General features: G+C 46.6%; 1 protein-coding gene across 9 annotated transcripts in view; it reads right to left on the bottom strand.

The window, feature by feature from the left end:
- Positions 1 to 8487: 8487 nt before the first annotated feature.
- Positions 8488 to 18585, bottom strand: part of EPHA5 (EPH receptor A5) — a 253611-nt gene continuing 243513 nt past the window's right edge. For 5 of the 9 annotated variants that reach the window (XM_014943101.1, XM_014943099.1, XM_014943102.1 and 2 more), the window contains 3 exons: positions 17739 to 17789; positions 17592 to 17696; positions 11904 to 14023 (listed from right to left, as the gene is read on the bottom strand). In XM_014943101.1, the coding sequence (XP_014798587.1) occupies positions 13837 to 14023; positions 17592 to 17696; positions 17739 to 17789 (343 nt within the window). In that variant the 3' untranslated portion in view covers positions 11904 to 13836. Of the gene's footprint in view, positions 9194 to 11903; positions 14024 to 17591; positions 17790 to 18585 lie in introns of those variants that run through there. The other 4 variants (XM_014943103.1, XM_014943104.1, XM_014943100.1 and 1 more) reach the window with 2 other exon arrangements.

Here is an 18585-nt window from a genome sequence, read left to right as displayed (position 1 = left end):
GCCCATTTATCCCCTGCACCTGGCCCAAAAATGCCCCTTTTCAGCCTGATCTAGCCTCACTCCCAGGCTACCTATCTGCTGCTATTCACCATTTATCAGCCATGCCCTGATCCTTGTCTTAATTAAGAATTTATCCCCTGGTGCTTCTGCATGCACGTGCCTACATATCTATCCATCCATGACCATTGGCTTCCTTTCCCCTCCTCCTACAACATCTGAGTCCGACCGTGGATTTTATCACATTTGAATGATATTACCAAGCCCAGTGGTCCTGAGCTCCTACATGTCTTATGGAAAGGGACTGGGGGACGCTGCTTCGTCGGAATTTTTCCCACCAGATAGGAGAGGTCGTTCCCTATCTTCTTTTTTAAATGAACATATAATTTCCCTAGCTTCTTCTTTTCTTTTTTTTCCCCATGAAATACAATTTTTACCTCGCATGCCCTTTCGCTCAGCAGCTCCACACACTGTATTTCTCCAGGAGTAAATGATTAAACTTTGGAGGCCGGAGTTCCATGTTTAAATGTCAAGCTTGAAACACAGCGCCTCAGAAGAGAAATCGATAGGATTTCAATTTTCTTGTAATAAATACGGCCTTTATTGGGTCCAAACCAAGAAAACACCTGGCAGTCTATCTCACAGTTTTGCTGCTTTTTTTTTTTCAGCTCAGAGGATTTTTTCTATCGGGTTCACAGTCAAAAAAAATAAGCTTTGAGAGAAATAAGTCATCTTCACCAGCAGAAACACATCCGTCGGCTGCTTGTGGAGGAACTCAAAGAGTTTTGCAGTGAAAAAATCCCAGTTAGATCTGCTCATAAGTTATCAAAGCAACATGTCAGTGTAAGAAAGCATCTTCTTTCTTTTATTCTACTTTATTTGCTGAATATTACTAAAAGCTGATGCTGTGACTGGCTGAGCTGACCTCAGCTGGAGGTGAGGAGATGATGGGATAAGAAAATCACCTGTGGGGGCACCTTGTTCTCCTCCTTGCCAGGAGGAAACCAGACCCACACATTAATGGGTTTTCAAAGGTAACTGTAATGCAGGCGTCTGCAGCCACCAGAATCCAGTGGGTCCCAAAGGACTTGCCCCAGATGGTCCAACTGGAAGTCTTGTTGGTATCTTGAGGCAGTTGGTATCTTCAGTGAGCATCACCCCCACCCAGTTCGTCTGAGGCTTTTTACCTGGAGACCCTGTGATGTGCAATAACTGCAAGCACAGCCTGGTTTGCTCTCAGGGGAGCAAAATGAGCAAAGCCTTCTTCTGGCCATGCTGGTCCACCCCATTTCCTACCCGATCTCAGCCTAGGACTGCTTCCTCAACGGATTTGACTGCTCAGGGATAAGCAACTGGCTGGATGGCCACACTCAAAGAGTTGCCGTCAATGGCTCAATGTCCAACTGGTGACCAGCAACGAGTGATGTTCCTCAGAGGTTGGTACTGGGACCAGAGCTATTTAACATCTTTGTTGGAGACATGGGCAGTGGGATTGAGAGCACCCTCAGCAAGTTTGTCGATGACACCAAGCTGTGTGGTGCGGTCGATATGCGGGAGGGAAGGGATGCCATCCAGAGGGACCTGGACAGGCTGGAGAGGTGGGCTCGTGCAAACCTCATGAAGTTCAACAAGGCCAAGTGCAAGGTCCTGCATGTGGGTTGGGGGCAATCTCAGGCACAAATTCAGGCTGGGTGAAAATGGGGGGGCAATCTCAGGCACAAATACAGGCTGGGTGAAAATGGGTTGAGAGCAGCCCTGAGGAGAAGGACTTGGGGGTGTTGGTGGACGAGAAGCTCAACATGAGCCGGCAATGTGTGCTTGCAGCCCAGAAAGCCAACCCCATCCTGGGCTGCATCAAAAGAAGTGTGACCAGCAGGTCAAGGGAGGCAATTCTGTGCCTCTACTCCACTCAGGTCCAGCTCTGGAGGCCCCAACAGAAGAAGCAGCACATGGGCCTGTTGGAGCAAGTCCAGAGGAGGGCCACAAAAGTGATCTGGGGGCCGGAGCACCTCTCCTATGAAGACAGACTTTGAGAGAGTTGGGGTTGTTCAGCCTGGAGAAGAGAAGGCTCCAGGGAGACCTTAGAGCAGCCTTCCAGTACTTAAAGGGGGCCTACAGGAAAGATGGGGAGGGACTCTTTATCAGGCAGTGTAGCGATACCACGAAGGGTCATGGTTTTTAAGCTGAAAGAGGGGAGATTTAGATTAGATCTGAGGAAGAAATTCTTTAGTGTGAAGGTGGTGAGAGACACTGGAACAGGTTGTTCAGAGAAGTTGTGGATTCCCCATCCCTGGAGGTGTTCAAGGCCAGGTTAGATGGGGCTTTGAGTAACCTGGTGTGGTGGAAGGTGGCAGAGGGGTGGAACTAGATGATCTTTAATGCCCCTTCCAACTCTAACTGTTCTATGATACCCATCTTGGTGTACAGACCTTGAGCTCTGGCACATATTAAAAATGCACACTTGGAAGCTCACGTGCACCTGCTGAGGGGACTGCCACCTTTGCAGCACTCCCCCCTGCATCCCTGCATTGAGTTTTCCAGTGTAGCCCTCTTTTTTTTCCCTGCCTTCCTTGGGTTTGGGCTGTTTCTGTGATGCCTTGATGTTGGTTCGCTTTGTGCACCGACCTGGCCAACAACGCAATAGTTTGTCCTACCATCTCCCTAAGTCCCACACCAGACCCAAGGCATTGTGGATGAGGTGGTCTCTCCCCTCTCACCCATCTATTTGACCAAGCAGGTATGGCTTATGGGGTCCAGCTCCCTTCTTGTGTTGGAAAAGATGACTTTGCCCTGGGACATGCTGCTTCTTAATGCGCTCAAGGGTGACTTTCAACAGGCGCCGTTGACTTGAATAAATCTATCTCATTCTTGCATCTCTTCTTCTGCTCGCCAGTCCCTTTTTTGTGGAAGCATCCGGTCACAGTTTATGCCATTTATGCTGTTCGGCCCATGAAAAATACATGAAGAGCCCCCTTGCTCTTTCTCCCCACGGCTTCATAAATCTTGCATCGCTTTCTGCAAGGCAGCTCGGCTTCACGGGGTGATGGGGAGCAGCCTCCCCTGCTGCTCCTGCCCTGGGGCCACGGCATCCTCTGGGGATGCTGGCACAAACCCTGCTGGCCTGGCAGAGGAGGAGGGGTAGTTGGTTCAGAGCCTCCCCAGCCCCATTTTTTAGGTTATGGCATAGGAAAAACAAGACAGAGGTGCTGCTTTGCTGCCCCGCGTCATCGGGAGCACTAGGGTTATCCTGCTTTGCAGTTTGTTTCAGGATTACTGGAAAAAAAGAGGGATGCAGAGAACAATATTACCCTTTTCAAGCATCCTCAAGGTTTGGTGTTCACAACGGGAGATGCAGCTGCGCATTTATTGCAGGGACCAGCTGGAAGAACCACCCAAAAATGTCAGGCACATGCTTAAGGACCCACTTTGCAGGTAATTTTTTGGTTTGGTGGTTGTTGTTGTGTGTTTAGGTGGTGGGTGGTGGTTTGTGTTTTTTGTGTGTGGTTTTTTTGGGTTTTTTTGGTTTGTGGTTTTTTACTCGATGATCTCTGAGGTCCCTTCCAACCACTACGATTCTGTGTGATTCTCACCTTACCTTTCTGAGCAGGTAAATTTATGAGTTGGTGGCCACAGAGTGGAAGTGCCTCTTCTCACACTGAGCCCGGCGGTGGAAAATAATAAGCAGACCCTGATTCAAGATTTGTGTGTGTAAGGGTTGGCCCAAACCAAAGCAGGCACAAAGGCTCAAGGAAATTGCCCAATTCCTTAAAACAGAGCATTACAGAAGGAGTTTGGAGCCAGCTCTCATCTTTACTGGTAGCAAGTTTTGTCCATTTTGCACCCTAAGCCCCTTCTCCCTCCGGATCATGTTGGCTGAAGAACAGGGACAGGAGGCAGCTGCTGTCATGGATGTGTCTACATGAGGGCACCATCTCTACGTCTATGGCAGCTGAAATGAGGAAGACCTTGTTAAACACCCGTTTCTCAAGATTTTCACTTGCTTGCTTTCATTTTTTGTGCTGAAGCCTCTAGAGGTGGCAAACCTTCCCCTTTCCCCCTCTGCTGCCCGATGCCTCCCCATTACCTGCAAAGCTCTTCTGCTTTCAGATTCTTTAAAGAAGTTTTCCCATTTTCGTGTTTTCCCTGTAGCCTCCATGACGCTATCAAGGATGCCACCTACATGGGGTGAGTTAATCCTGTTTTTTCCAGCCACCTCCCCACCCCAACCTCCCCCCCCAAAAAAAACCCAAATCAGAGAAAACAAATTCTTAGGGAAAAAAAAGTATCACCAAAAAATGGGTATTTCTGAGGGACAGTATGGCCAGGGCCTGCTTTGGGGGCTCAGTCGGTTCAGCAGGTGCTTTGCCCCACAAACCAGACTAAAAACACAGAATCACAGAATCTTAGTGGTTGGAAGGGACCTCTGAGATCATCCGAGTCCAACCACAAAAAAAACCCACTTCCCCCCCCCCAATATAAAAACAGAGGAAAGGGGGGACAGCAGGATGCCTTCACGTGGGGTCTGCCTGTCTCCCTGGCCCCAGAGCCCCCTCTCTCCCCAGGGACCACAAGATCAGCACCAAGTCTGTTTTCAGGAGAGAAAAAAAATGCAGATGATTTATTTCCTTTCCAGGGGGAAGAAGGGGATGCTTCACAGAAAGCTGAGGAGGCACGTGTGCGTGTGTGAGCCACAACTGGATGTCGCTGTTAGTCAAAGGTTTTTATTTTTATGAAAAAATAGAAAATTTCGTATCTTACACTACAAAAAAAAAACCCAAAACAAATCCCATGTACACAAAACGAAATGCACAGAGAGCATCCAAGGAGGTGGGGGGGAGAGGGGAGGGAAAGAGGAGGAATAAATACAGCAATGCTACAGTCTCCCATGGGTTAAAATGCCAAGGAGAGAAGCCCAGACGGATGCTGCAGCTCTGGATGCTCCAGCTCCCGCCCTAAATTACAATAAAGGATTGGAAACTAAGCCTTACTCTTAAGACTGCTACTGCTATATCTTACACACGCCTTAATGACTTATTTCAAGACCACAGCAGTCCAAGGAGTCACAATTTCTTGACCACTGGGACTTCTACATCATACTCAACACTGAATAGACAAAAAAAAAAAAAAAATTACCCTCATTTTTTTATTCTTCTTGCCATTAAGAAGGACTACATAAAATTTTAAACTGATTTCTTTTTTTTTTCCTTTTAAATCAGTATTCCTCTTTTATGCTCAGGTAATTTTTCCAAGCGGTAGCTACACAATGAAAGGGGGACAGTCTATGCAAGCCATGCTCGGGGACAGGTCCTTCTCCCAAAATGAAAAAACTGTGTTGAAAAAAGAGCCTTTTCCCCTCCCAGACCACTTGAAATGCCTTCCTCACGATTAGCAGCAAAGTATACTGGAAAAAACAGTACCTGTTGGACCAGCCACTGCAGTAGAGAGCTGGAGAAGGAATTTGCTGTAGGGAGAAAATCCCCCTACAGTCCTTACAACGGGCTGAAACCCTTCCATAAATGTGAAATATTACTGTTATCTCCTTCTGCTGCACCCCAATAGATATGATCGTGCCCAAAACACAGAGTACTCTCAGTTCCAGGATGGGGACCGAAAACGTCCGTTTGCCTCCGGAATTTGCTTGTGGATGGAGAAGCTGGTAACTTTTAGACCCTACTCATTAAAACACCGTTTCGCTTTATTTTTAGCTCTGAGACAAAGCCTGCTATACAGAGATCTGTGGCAAGAACAGCTCTGGAAATAAATAGAAAAGGTTATTTATTTATTTATTGGAGGAACCGAGAAGAGGGACCCTATTTACAAAGGCAGTCTGGCTCCAGAACAGTTTGTTTTCCACGAGTTCATCATCTCCAAGGTCACCCCGGTGTGCGTCCCAGCCATACCTCCTGTGCCTTCAGAACCCCACCAAGGGTGGAAAGGGGGGATTTTGCTTGACAAAGTCCACAGAGAAAAAACAAAGACTCCCCACCCCCCCAAAAAAAAAAAGAAGTCCAACTCCTCCTGCAGAGCCAACAGGTGAGGAAGGAGGGGAGATGAGGGGCAGAAAGCGCGGCGTGTTCGCTACCAGCATCTCTCCCCGCGCGGCCGATGGGTGCAGGTGGTGACTGAACGACTCCTCCTGAGGAACCAAGTGGCTTCTGTCTTCCCAAGGGTTGTTTTCCCAAGTGCTTCAGGCAGGGAGGCACAAATAATCCCAAGGCGGCTCTGCTGACAGCTCCAATAATCTTATTTATTATATGACAAATGCCTTTTATGCGCCAAAACTGTTAACGTCTTGATTTGCTCCTCCAACCACCACCACCACCACCACCACCACCACCACCTCTTCTGTGGCCTCGATGACTGCCAAAATGCCAACAACAGGATGAGAAATCCCACCGTGGAGATTTGTCAGACTTCGCTGCGGCTCCTCAACCTCCGGTCTCTCCTGGTTCCCAAGGAGGAGGAGGAAGAGGAGGAGGAGGAGGTGGCCATTTCAAACCAGGCAAATATTGCCTGAAGAAGCCCTGCTGAAAGCAAGTGAGCCCTGCTGTTTGGGGGAAAAAAATAAACCAACAAACCCAACTCTTTCCTCCTAGAACTTTCCCTTTTCTTTAGAAACTGGGTGTTTTTTTTTTTTGTTGTTGTTGTTCCAAATTTCATCCAAAGGGTTTGGAGAAATGGAAGACAGACCCTTGAAACAGCTGAAGGTGCCATTCACCTGCTTCTGCAAGATGTGAAGGAGATGCTTTTTTGGCACTGGACGAGGTCCTGGGGCTGGGTTGGGATGGAGGGAGCCGTGGTGAGTCGCTGCATCAGTGCTATGGCCAAGGCAGGATGCTACAAGGTGCTACCCAACCTCTCAAGGAACAATATATATACACCAAACCAGCAAAAACTTGCCATCTGCTGAGCCATTTTTTAAAGTTTGGAGAAATGGAAGACAGACCCTTGAAACAGCTGAAGGTGCCATTCACCTGCTTCTGCAAGATGTGAAGGAGATGCTTTTTTGGCACTGGACGAGGTCCTGGGGCTGGGTTGGGATGGAGGGAGCCGTGGTGAGTCGCTGCATCAGTGCTATGGCCAAGGCAGGATGCTACAAGGTGCTACCCAACCTCTCAAGGAACAATATATATACACCAAACCAGCAAAAACTTGCCATCTGCTGAGCCATTTTTTAAATCCTTATTTTTACCAAAGCCTTCACACACACAAAAAAAAATAAAAAAGAAACAAACCCAACCTAGGAATGCCAAATTAATTGCGCTGGTTAATTCTATCGACAACAAAAAGAGGAGGAAAGCCCTAAACTGTTTCTTGGTGGGATCAGGTTGCCCCCAGGTCTCTCTGAAAAAGGCAGTTTTGGCTTTAATGGACACACTGAACTCCAGCCACAACCAAGTGCTGACCTGAGCTATGCCAACCCCAGATGGACAGGACCTTCTCGCCCACAGGATGCCACTGCTGTAACCATATTGGGCTCCTCTGCTCTTCCCTCCTCTCTGTGCTCTACCCCGAGGTGGCCAGGTCTCCATACCCAAAGCAAAAACGTCTACCTGGGACAGCACAGTTCCCAAAATAAATCCCACCACCACTATTTTGGGGGAAATAGTGCAAAATCTCCATGCTGGATGACCACAAGCTCACCTCCACACTGCACCCCAGGACTTCAACCCCATAATGAGAGGAGGAACAGCAAAACCCCGCAAAAATGTCTACCTGGGACAGCACAGTTCCCAAAATAAATCCCACCACCACTATTTTGGGGGAAATAGTGCAAAATCTCCATGCTGGATGACCACAAGCTCACCTCCACACTGCACCCCAGGACTTCAACCCCGTAATGAGAGGAGGAAGAGCAAAATCCCATCCTTCCAGCTAAAACCACCTCGTGGTTTCTCTCCTGGCCTCCAGGGAGAGGGGTGAGGGCTGCACAGGTTGATGGCTACTGGTGCAGAGGCAATTTCACACTACCTTTGAGCAGGACCACACATGCAAACCAATGCCATGTTGTCACTGGAGGACACCAAGAACCAGATGTTTTACTTTTCTTCTCCTGGATGAACCCAGCCCACGGTGGAAAGGAAGAGGGGGCGAAGTCTTCTGTTTAAGCAGACTCCTTCTACCTCAGCCACGTAACCAAAACTCCTGAAGGTTCTACACGTTGCTTAAATGAAACAGCAGCAGAAGTACAAAGCATAGAGGGAACAGAAAAGGGAGACAAAACAAAGCAAAAGAGGAGGAAAAGAAAAAAAGAACAAACCAAGGAAAGAGCCCCGATCTTGTACCTGATGCGTAGCAAACTGTACAGTATATACATCTTGGTCATGTATTATCCTCCCAGAAGAGCAAAGGAAAAGAACTTGGTAACACAGAGGGAGGAAAAAAAAATAATAAATATACACCCTGTATTGTATTTGCCATGGAGCAAGCAACATGTTTATACACTAGTCTCTATAACTTAATGCTGTGTAACAGCACTTTTTTTTTTTCTTTTCTTTTCTTTAAATTTACAAAACAAAATATCTATCGAGAAATAATCTAGTCATATTGCTCTTCAATACACTTCTGTAGACAAGTAAGACTCGAAGTTAAACTTCAGTAAACCACAGCTTTTTGGGAGCCCACAAACGGCTACAAAACTCCTCCGGCTCCAGTCAGTCCTTGGAAGTATTACCATGTGCTGCTGTAATTCAGTATATAAAGGTGCTGTATATATATATTTATATATATATATATATGTATCCCATGTACAGACAACGTGTGGTGGGAAGGCTTGTTGTCGCAGTCGCTGAAGCTTAAGAGACGGTTTAACCCCACGTACAGCAGATTTGTTTCCACGTTCCATGCATCTTACATTAACTTCATGAAAATGAGGACACAAACAGGAAGAAAAGGAAAACTTTTAGTCAAACACCGCTTTAGAAACACCGTGGCAGAGGCCAACGTCCTTCAGTTCTAGAAACCACTGAATTTCCCTTTTTTTATCGTTTTTCTTTTTTTCTTTTTTTTTTAGTCAAAATAAATCTCAGGGCTAGTGTACAAAGTGCAGGACCGACCCACTGGAGGAAGCGCCTTTTTTTAAAAACCGCCTTACAACGGCACCATCCCATTCACCAACTGGACCTTCATCTCCTGAAGGCTGTTCATTATCTTCTTCTGGTGACCAACAAGTGTCACTCCCAGCCGCCTCAAATCCCTGTGGGAGAAAGGGAGACGTTGGTTCCAGGGACACGCCGCCGCGCACACCACGCGCCGCACGCTGCTGCCAAGCGCCCAACCTCCCAAAACCACGCTTAGTTGGGCAAGTTAACATGTTTTCCCCCAAAATTTTGGGTGGTTTTTTATTTAAAGCTTTTAATGGCTGAAGGCATCTCGGAGAGGTGACATCATCTGACCAAGATCGCCTTGCTTGGCCAAGGAGAGAAGTTGGACAGCAAAGCGTCAGCACCCTGCCAGAGCCCAACCTCTCACCCGGTGCCCAACCACGCTCAGTTGGGCAAGCTAACATGTTTTCCCCCCAAATTTTGGGTGGTTTTTTTATTTAAAGCTTTTAATGGCTGATGGCATCTCGGAGAGGTGACATCATCTGACCAAGATCGCCTGACTTGGCCAAGGAGAAAAGCCTTCGGCAAAGGACTCTGCTAGGTCTGAAAAAGTCCTGCTTCCAAGAGAAAAGCCATGGGAGAAAGCCTCCATTGCAGTTTTCTCTTCTCCTGGGAGAACCTGGGATTTGATCTCAAGAGACAAGCAGTGAGGAGGAAGGTCAGTCCATGCTTCCTTCCTCTTCAGACTAGGCAAAGCCCAAGACACACCAACAGCAACCCCAGAGCCAGCTCCTACAAAAGCCTTGAGCGTGGCCACCACCTTGATGGCTCCCTAAAGTCCATGCAGCTCCCCTCAGAGCCTTTGCAAATCTTCCTGTAAACCCACATTTGATGATTTTTTTTTGGGGGGTGGTGGTGATTTCTACAAGCCAAAGGCATTTGTGTTGAGTCTGTCTACTGGGCTGCCTTTACAGGAAAGCTGTAAAATGGGACAGCTTGTGAAATGCAGGATTAGGAGGAAAGATGGTTTCCTCAGAAGCTCGGCCCTCTGAAATTTAGGTGTATAGATGAAGGTAATCACCAAGGTTGATGTTGATGGCAATAAAGAGGCACCTCCAGGGGATAATTTATCCTATCCAAAGACAGGAGCGGGACAAGTTGTCCCCTGGAGATACTACAGCAGGACCTTGGGTGATCATGCTGATCCATGGTGATTCCACAACAGGTGTAAAGTTGGGTAAGGCCATGGGTTATGGCAGAGCACAATCGTAGGGATTTCTTTCTAGGGGAAAAAGTGCTAACAAAGAGATTGTAGGAATAAAAGCTCGGAAGAAACATCAAGACAGGTTCATCTGTGTTTCCAACACAAGACACAGAGACCGTTAGAAATGCAGTTCGACTTAAGAGGAGATAGAATCATAGAATCATAAAACCATCTAGGTTGGAAGAGACCCTTGGGATCATCAAGTCCAACCATCAACCCCACTCTACAAAGTTCTCCCCTACACCGTATCCCCCAACACCACATCGAAACACATGTGGTGTTTTGTCTGAAGACTTCTACTAGCAAAATATCAGCCCCTTGCCTTCTATCTCCAATAAAGACCCAATAAAGGATGCTTTCAAAGTAGGGCTATACAGTCTTGCCAATACACGTGTGAAACCCAGAGCTGCTGACACCCTGTGCACATGTCTTTTAGGAGAAAGCTCTCCACCAAGAGCCCAGTGGGACACGACCTCCTTGAAGACGTAGGTGCTTTTGGAAACCACACTGGCAGGGCTGGAGCGTGCAAGGGCTGGGAACCACCACCACCTGGAAGTCCAACCATCACCTGAGACGTACTGCAAACCTGGCCTACAGCTCACAGCAGAGCTGCATGCTGGACTGCAGGCAAACAACATGCAATGACCACCAAAACACTTCCACATGATGTTTTGTGAGCTACCCATGGAGGTGCACCTCTCTCAGCAGCTCCACGTTCCGGACAGAGACTCCTGTGTGAATACAACCAACCATCCGTGTCTCCAAAAAATTAAACAGACGAGCATTGCTTTGAATAAAAAACAATCCTGAGTGAAGGCTGATACGTTAACACAGAGCTGGTCGAAGCCAAAAGCTAGATCTGTTGTTCTCCAAGGATGGCCATGCTTTCAGCCTTTTGATTTGGAAAATAACCAGATTTTCTGCTCCAGGCTACACGCTTCATTTCATTATGGTACCATTTTTTTTTTGGTGATGCATCTCAACAATCCATAGGGGAAATCACAATGTGATGGGCACGGAGCAAGGGAGGTCAAGGAGACACTTCAGCAACGCTCCTTACCTGGCAGAAAAAAAGGCTGCAGCACCTGCAAAAGGTGTCTACCTTCTCAGGGGGACATGCTTTCATTTCTGCCTCCACTGAATTGTGAAACTAGTTCAGCAAGCCATCTTAATAATGAAGGAAAATGTAGTAATGCTATTGTTACATGCAATTTATTTTATGTACACAGCACAGTTGGAAGTTCACACCAAAGATCAAAAAAAACCCCAAAACACAACCCAGTATAGGACCTGATTTTTAAAAGAGCCAACATCCATCTTCCCCCTGCTGAGTGCTGCTCTGTTGGAACTTTTTGAAAATTCAGCTTTTTTTTTTTGTTTTTTTTTTTCTTTCCCCAGGTACCTAAAGTGCAAGCTGAGCTCTTTTGAAAATCTAGTACCATGTACTTTGCAGATGTATCATTTCTGATACTCCACTCTTGCATGTTATGCAGAAAAAAATAGCCTGAAACTATGAAAGGCATGTACGTCTTGGCATTTCACAGGCAGATCCATCAGTCTAATAAAAAAAAACCCTACTCACTACACAGCTTTTTTTCTTTTTTTTTTTTTTTTCCCCCTTATAGCATCCCCTTAACTCAACATCCTTGAGGAGCGCCTCATTGATTTACAAGAGAGAAAGAAGAAAAAGGAGTTTCTGGTTTCAATCCATTAGCTGCTCACCAGGGGATCCAGCCTATTTTTTTTTGTTGTTTTTGAATATCAAATCCTCTCAAATGTGGAGCCACCGGCCAAAAGTGCAGGGACTCCCTCGGAGAGGGAGCAAAAACGACCGCGGTGTCTTCCACCTCTGCAAAGACGGACCAGAAGACAGCAGCTCCTGAGCCAGGTGCTCCCCTAGGATGAAACCATCAGCCTTATTCCAAAGCCCCTTTGTGCGTTGCAAAATCAGCAACAAAACTTCCCAAAAACCACCTAGAGAACTCGGGAGCTTGAACTCCCATTTTTCCAGGGTGACTTTCAGCACTTGGCCTGCTCTTGTGCACCCAACACCGAAGGACTAAGGCAGAAGCCAACTTCTAAACAAAATTGGGTGCGTTAAGCAGCTGGTTTTGGGACAAAAACGGTCAACATCTGTGCCCAAGGGCTGAAAATTCCCTGCAAGAAAAGGCACAACTAAGACCTGGGGGCAAATGATGCTTTTGATGAGGATCCAGGCTGCACCTTGGCGTGCAAGTGACCCAAGCTCCATTGTTGGGTCTTGTGTCCATCTCTGGGGCAGTGGCATGGATGCTCCCCGAGATCCTGGAGATACCCATGTGCTGTGGGGTCCCCCTGCTTCAAAATACTTGACCCCCCCAACCCCAGCAACGTGATGACTTTCATTCTTGTTTCAGGGAGAAGTCTCCCCTTGTCACCTCTATTTCATTCCTGTAGGGCTGAAAAATGGAACGGGCAGGAATTGGCATCACTTGCCGACACGGCGCTAAGAGACTGACCTAAATTGACCAAAAAGCCAAGGAAATAAAGGGGAAAAATTGGTGTCAGCTCATCCCAAACAGCCTGTACACAGCTACATGCATGCTGCTCTCTTACCACCACCTTGCAGGAAAGCCCAGCTGCAACGTGCCGGGGACAACACAGCATCCTCTACTTGCAAGGGTTGAATTCACGGTCTCCACGTTGTAAAGAAATATATATTTAAAACATTTTATTTACAAACAGAACTACTTATACACCATGGACCAACTTGTCAAACACAGTGTAGACTAGGACTGGATTGCCACATAAAATACAACCCCCCCCTCACCAGATGGTCAGTCGTGCAAGCAAACGGGCCAGGTTCCTGAAAGATCTCTGTGTCTGGCAGCCGTCATGCTACCACAGATATTTTGTATTTCATCTCCCATTCTGGCCAGATTTCACCATTTTTCTTCGTGTGGTGTTAACTCTAGAATTGCCCGTGCAGACTGGTGCTACTCACGCAGTTAGTTAGTTGTCAGTTTGAGCGAGGGGAAAGAAGAACCTCAAAGACCTTCAAAGGACGCTAAACAGAGAGGAATCCACTCGCTAGGGACTTCTGCATGAAACGAGGACTTAAAAATCAGTTTTTTTTAAGAGTTCATCTGCTCTTATTCATTATTCCTGTCCTACTCAATGATTACGAGATGAGAACTGGTTTGTTCAGGAGCAGATGCAGTATCACAATCTGAGATTTCAGGTTAAGAATAAGCATCTAGAGCAGGTGAACTCTTAAACGCTCTTTATCCAGTATAACTTTTAATAAATAATTTATTTTATTTTAGAAGAAAAAAAAAAAAATACAATGCAAAGCAACACAGCACATATTATTACAAATATTCAGAGCTCTTCATCTAATAACAAACAACAGGGTGTCCTGAGATTCAGTGAGTAGAGATCTTTCAAAAGGTGGAAGTATGTCGTCCACATGGTTAGTAATTGGTCCAGTCAAGGGTCAGACTGAAACTCATGTCATGGATCTATCTATTCTTGAGTATTGTCCTGGTAAAGTTATTCTTGCAGTGGATTGAAAGAGCTCCAGACACACTCAAAAGTCACTAGGTGGTCCACAAGTTTAAAGAGCAGGTCTGGTCCACTGGAAAGGTTGCCTTCATGTCTGATATCCAGTTGGAAAGAGGGGGTGGAGGGTGAGGCTCCACTTTTCACAAGGTGATTCATCCCTTTGCAAGAATTAGAGCTAAATGTAGAAATCACTCTTTGTTTGAACACATACATTTTCAGGTCTTTGCTTAAGCAGGCAGAGCTCAGGACTTGGGGCGATATTCACCAGTTTTAACTTTTTAAGCCTTTTGCTTTCAGAAATTTGTCACTAATGCTACTCCTCCCTGGAACAAACGCATCAAGCCATCAGCCTGAAAGAAGCAGGGCAGTAATTGGGATTGTGCTTTGCATGCTGGGCAGGGGGGGTGTTTAAAAAACCATGCTGAACATCTACCATCTCAACCAGGTCCTGTAAAGAGGCCACAAGCCGGGTGCCCAGTCACCAGTCCCATCAGCATTATGGCCAACCCCTCTTAGAGTGCTAGGAATTTTTTTTTCAATAGACTTTAGAAATTCTTTACGTTGATCATGTTTTGTTTTGTGGTGGTTTTTTGTTTTTTTTTTTTCCCCTGCCTTTTCTGGCAGCGATTATCCAGTTCTCCTTTCTCCATCTAATTTCCACATCTGTCTCCCACGCAGTTTGAATTTGGGGAAAATCATTTCGGGTGGCATTTGAAGGCAACCTCTTAAATTCTAAAGAATGTTTTACTGATGTCATTTGGGGAAAGCAAGCTACTTTCAGATGTTCAGATCATCTTTTCACCCGATCCCCCCAAGTCCCAGCTCTGAAATATACTGAACAGTTGCCTCTATTAAAAATGACAAGGAACATTTAACCTGAATTCTCCTTTGCAGAGTACAAAATGTTTTGTTGTTCCCTTTTACAGGGAGAAAAAATGAAAACCTCCAGAAAATCACACACGCCCCCCAGTATATTAACCTTTAAAGAACTTTGCTTGTTCTGGCGTTCATTTCCTGGAGAACCCAGGAGAGTCTCATCCGAGCCCACTCAGGAGCCATTTCTCTCCCTTACTTTGTTGATTTTTAAGGGCAATCTGCCAGTTTCCATCAGCCTGAGCACGTGCTTCAGTTCTTCAACACGGGATACCTTAACTCTTAAGCCATTATGATGGTTTCTCCTTTTTTAACAGCTGAGAATCTTGTCTTTTGCCTTTTTTTCTGTTGTTATATTTGAGAGGGATGAGAGAAGTCTTGATTTGGATGGCTTTTTAATGAACCTTCCGCAGTTTTCCCCAAAATAGACCCACGTGGGGCCAAGTCTTCTTGCTAAGCCACCCTCACAACGCAAAGGTGTGCAGGCTGAGCTGCTCAAGAACCAAGCCTGACTCATGCAAGCATCTCATCCATCCAAGATGGGGGGGAAATTTATTTCCTGGCTTGGATAATTAACTAGTTGGAGTTAGTTTCAACCTCTTTTCAGTTTCAACTGAAATGCAAGATGGATTCATGAAGCTCCCCAGGCTCCCAGGCATCAGGTCTCCGCTGGGGCCTCTAAAGAACAAGAGTGGGGTGACATCTCTGCTCCAGAGAACATACTGGGACCTGGTGGAGGGGGCCTTAGAGGCAGTTTGCAGCTCGAGAGGGTCAGAGCATCTCCAGCAGCTATAATCTTATTTAAAGACTTTTAAACCATTAAAAGACTTCTAGCCTTTCTGGGTAGAATTGTACAGAGAATGAATTTTTTGGTTCGATGGCAGTCAGAAAAACCATTTTGAAGAACTTTCTGGGCAGCCTGAAAAGATTTTGGGGGATACTTTTGAACTTTCTGCAATAGCAAAGAGTAAATATTGGGAAGTATTTAAACTTTTAAGTTAAATGAAGGAGATAATTTCACAATCTGAAGTGTTGCACTCCAAAAAATGGGAGGTTAGGAATAGTTTTGTAAGTGGAATAGGATGCTAAGACTGTTTAAAGCTACGTAAGTAAGTGAACATCTAATTTACTGTCAAAAATGACCACTAATGTGGGCTTGAACTCAACACTTTCTCTGACCTAAACCAAAGCATTTCACTTCTGAGCATTTCTTTTAGAGCTCTTGATATTGCATGAAGATCGAAAGAGGAACCAACTGGAAGCTTTTGTAAAACCTACTTTTCTTCTCGATACAACTAATTTGGCCAGAGAGCAAAAAGTCTAAGATATATTTTAAGCATTCTGTATTTTCTACCAGAACTTGCTCTGGTTATAAGATTGAGGTGGCACAGTGGAGGGCAATGCTCCAACGTTTTCCTTTTCTCTTGAATTACTGCCTCACCCTCTCCCTTCTCTTTCCACTCGCCCTCTGGCTAGATCTTTCTGCTGCGTGGACTCTGACCACCCTGGGGATGGACCTCTTCCTTGGTCAGCACGTGTAGATCACCAGTCTAAGTGGAGCCCCAAAGCCTGGTGTTTCTGGGCACTGCCAGATCAGATGAATAGGTAAGGAACAGTGGAGTCCTCAAAACCCAAAGTAACATGGGGCATCATTGCTGGACTAGGCTGGAAACCGCATGTAAGAGGCACCCAAAAAAGGATCTAGGTAGAAATCCATGCACCCTGACTCAGGGTTTAATGCCTAGCTCAGAGTTTTGGCATGGATGCCTGAAGGTAGACTGGGTGAGTCCAGGTGTAAGGGACAAATACTGGTGAGGTGAGTGCAGCAAATACACTCCTGCACTCCCTCCAGGCACGTAACGCAAAACTCAACTCCATGGAGATGTTGTTACCAACCTGCATCGCATCCAAAGGACCTCCTACCCTCTGCAGGCATCTCCAAATCAAGCCCTGTGGCAGACAGGAGAAATGCTGTGGGCTCTGTGAGGTGTGGGGATTTTTCTGGGTTTTATTCCTAATCCTTGGCACCGAGTCTGTATGTGCCCTGGCAAACACGTGGTGGAAGAGCCCAGACCTCCTCCGAAGCACCACGGAGCATAATCCTTCCCATCCTGCCTTAACTCTTGCAGCAAACTAAGCTCAAATTAACCAGGCTAGAAAGGCAGGCTTTGGGGCCAGTTTGAGTAAGCGGCAGGAGGAAAGTACAGATGTCATTAACACAAGCAAGGCAGGCAATTAAAGGTGGAGCATAACAAATCAGCAGCCCCGAGGCGTTTACCAAGTCGTTGGGAGTGCCATCACCTCATGTGCAAAAGACCAAGAGCACATTCAGAAGGAAGAATCTCGGCCAGGGAGCCTGTCCCCTAGAGATATGGGTTTGCTGATGCTCTTCTCTTCCTCTTTCCAATTTCTGTTCATGTTGAACACTATTTCCACGCCTTACTGGGCTCAGCTGCCCACTTGGTCGTGTCCAGATCAACTGTGAAACCAGCTAATCCAGTGTAAAGCCAGTATAACCCATCAGGGACACTACCTGCTAGACATTTACTACCAGGGTGGGTTTGGTTTTCTTTTAACTTGTCAATAACCCCAAATAATCAACCACTATTATGACGAGAGAATGGCCTGGCAACTACTCAAACTCAAGCATTAATTTCTGGGAGTGAAGAAGCCAAAATAACGTAGTGACCATAAGTTTGAGCCTTGCCTGCACTCGGTATCATCAATACAGATGCTCCAAGAGAAACTGCAAAGAAAGGGTAAATGGTTTGCCTTTCTGCAGCCTCATCCCTGCGTGTTTTTGAAGGGTTTGTCTTCTCCCCCTCTGCAATTCCAACAAATGAGGTGAAAATGATGGGGCTGCTACTCACTCTAAGGTCACCTGAGCCACAGCGTCCATGGAACTGTAGCCGTTCTCCATGAAGATCTCCGTGTATCGGCCCATTTTGATGGCTTCCAGCCACTCGCCCACCGACCTGTAGGCACCGCTCCCCACCGGACTGTGCTCCACCAACGACCTGTAGGCACCGCTCCCCACCGGACTGTGCTCTACCAACAGATTTGATACTCTAAAGACAAGCAAAAACAGAGAAGCCAACAGAATCAGTATCGAGATGTACCCAACGCGACGCAGTCGCTTACGGTTTTATATGGTAAAGATGATTCTTTCATTGCATTTTTCAGTCATTGCAGGCTTGCAATCACTCCCAGCAGGCTTGATGTGCAATGTTATTTTCACTGAATTTCACTGAATTTTTAGAGTTGGAAAGGACCATAGAGATCATCTAGTCCAACCCCCCTGCTGAAGCAGGATTGCCCAGAGCTAGAGCATGTTACTCAGGGGCATCCAGGTGGGTCTTGAAGATGTCCAAGGAAGGGGACTCCACACCCTCCCTGGGCAGCCTCTTCCAGGGCTCTGCCACCCTCACCGTGAAGAAATTTTTCCTCATATTTGAGTGGAACCTCTTATGTTCCAACTTGTGCCCGTTGCCCCTCGTCCTGTCACTGGGAACCACTGGAAAGAGTCCGGCTCCATCCTCCCTCAACCCACCCTTGAGATACTTGTCAGCATTGATAAGGTCTCCCCTCAGCCTTCTCTTCTCCAGGCTAAAGAGCCCCAGCTCCCTCAGCCTTTCCTCATCAGGGAGACGCTCCAATCCTTGAATCATCTCTGTTGCCCTTCGCTGGACTCTCTCCAGTAGTTCCCTGTCCCTCTTGAACTGGGGAGCCCAGAACTGGACACAGTACTCCAGTTGTGGCCTCCCCAGTGCAGAGCAGAGGGGGAGAATGACCTCCCTCCACCTCCTGGCCACACTCTTCCCTATGCAGCCCAGGATCCCATTGGCCTCTTGGCCACAAGAGCAC

This window comes from Calidris pugnax, unplaced genomic scaffold (genome assembly GCF_001431845.1).
Source record: "Calidris pugnax isolate Ruff unplaced genomic scaffold, ASM143184v1 scaffold16, whole genome shotgun sequence".
Classification (NCBI taxonomy): domain Eukaryota; kingdom Metazoa; phylum Chordata; class Aves; order Charadriiformes; family Scolopacidae; genus Calidris; species Calidris pugnax.
This window is presented reverse-complemented; position numbering and strand designations above follow the sequence as displayed.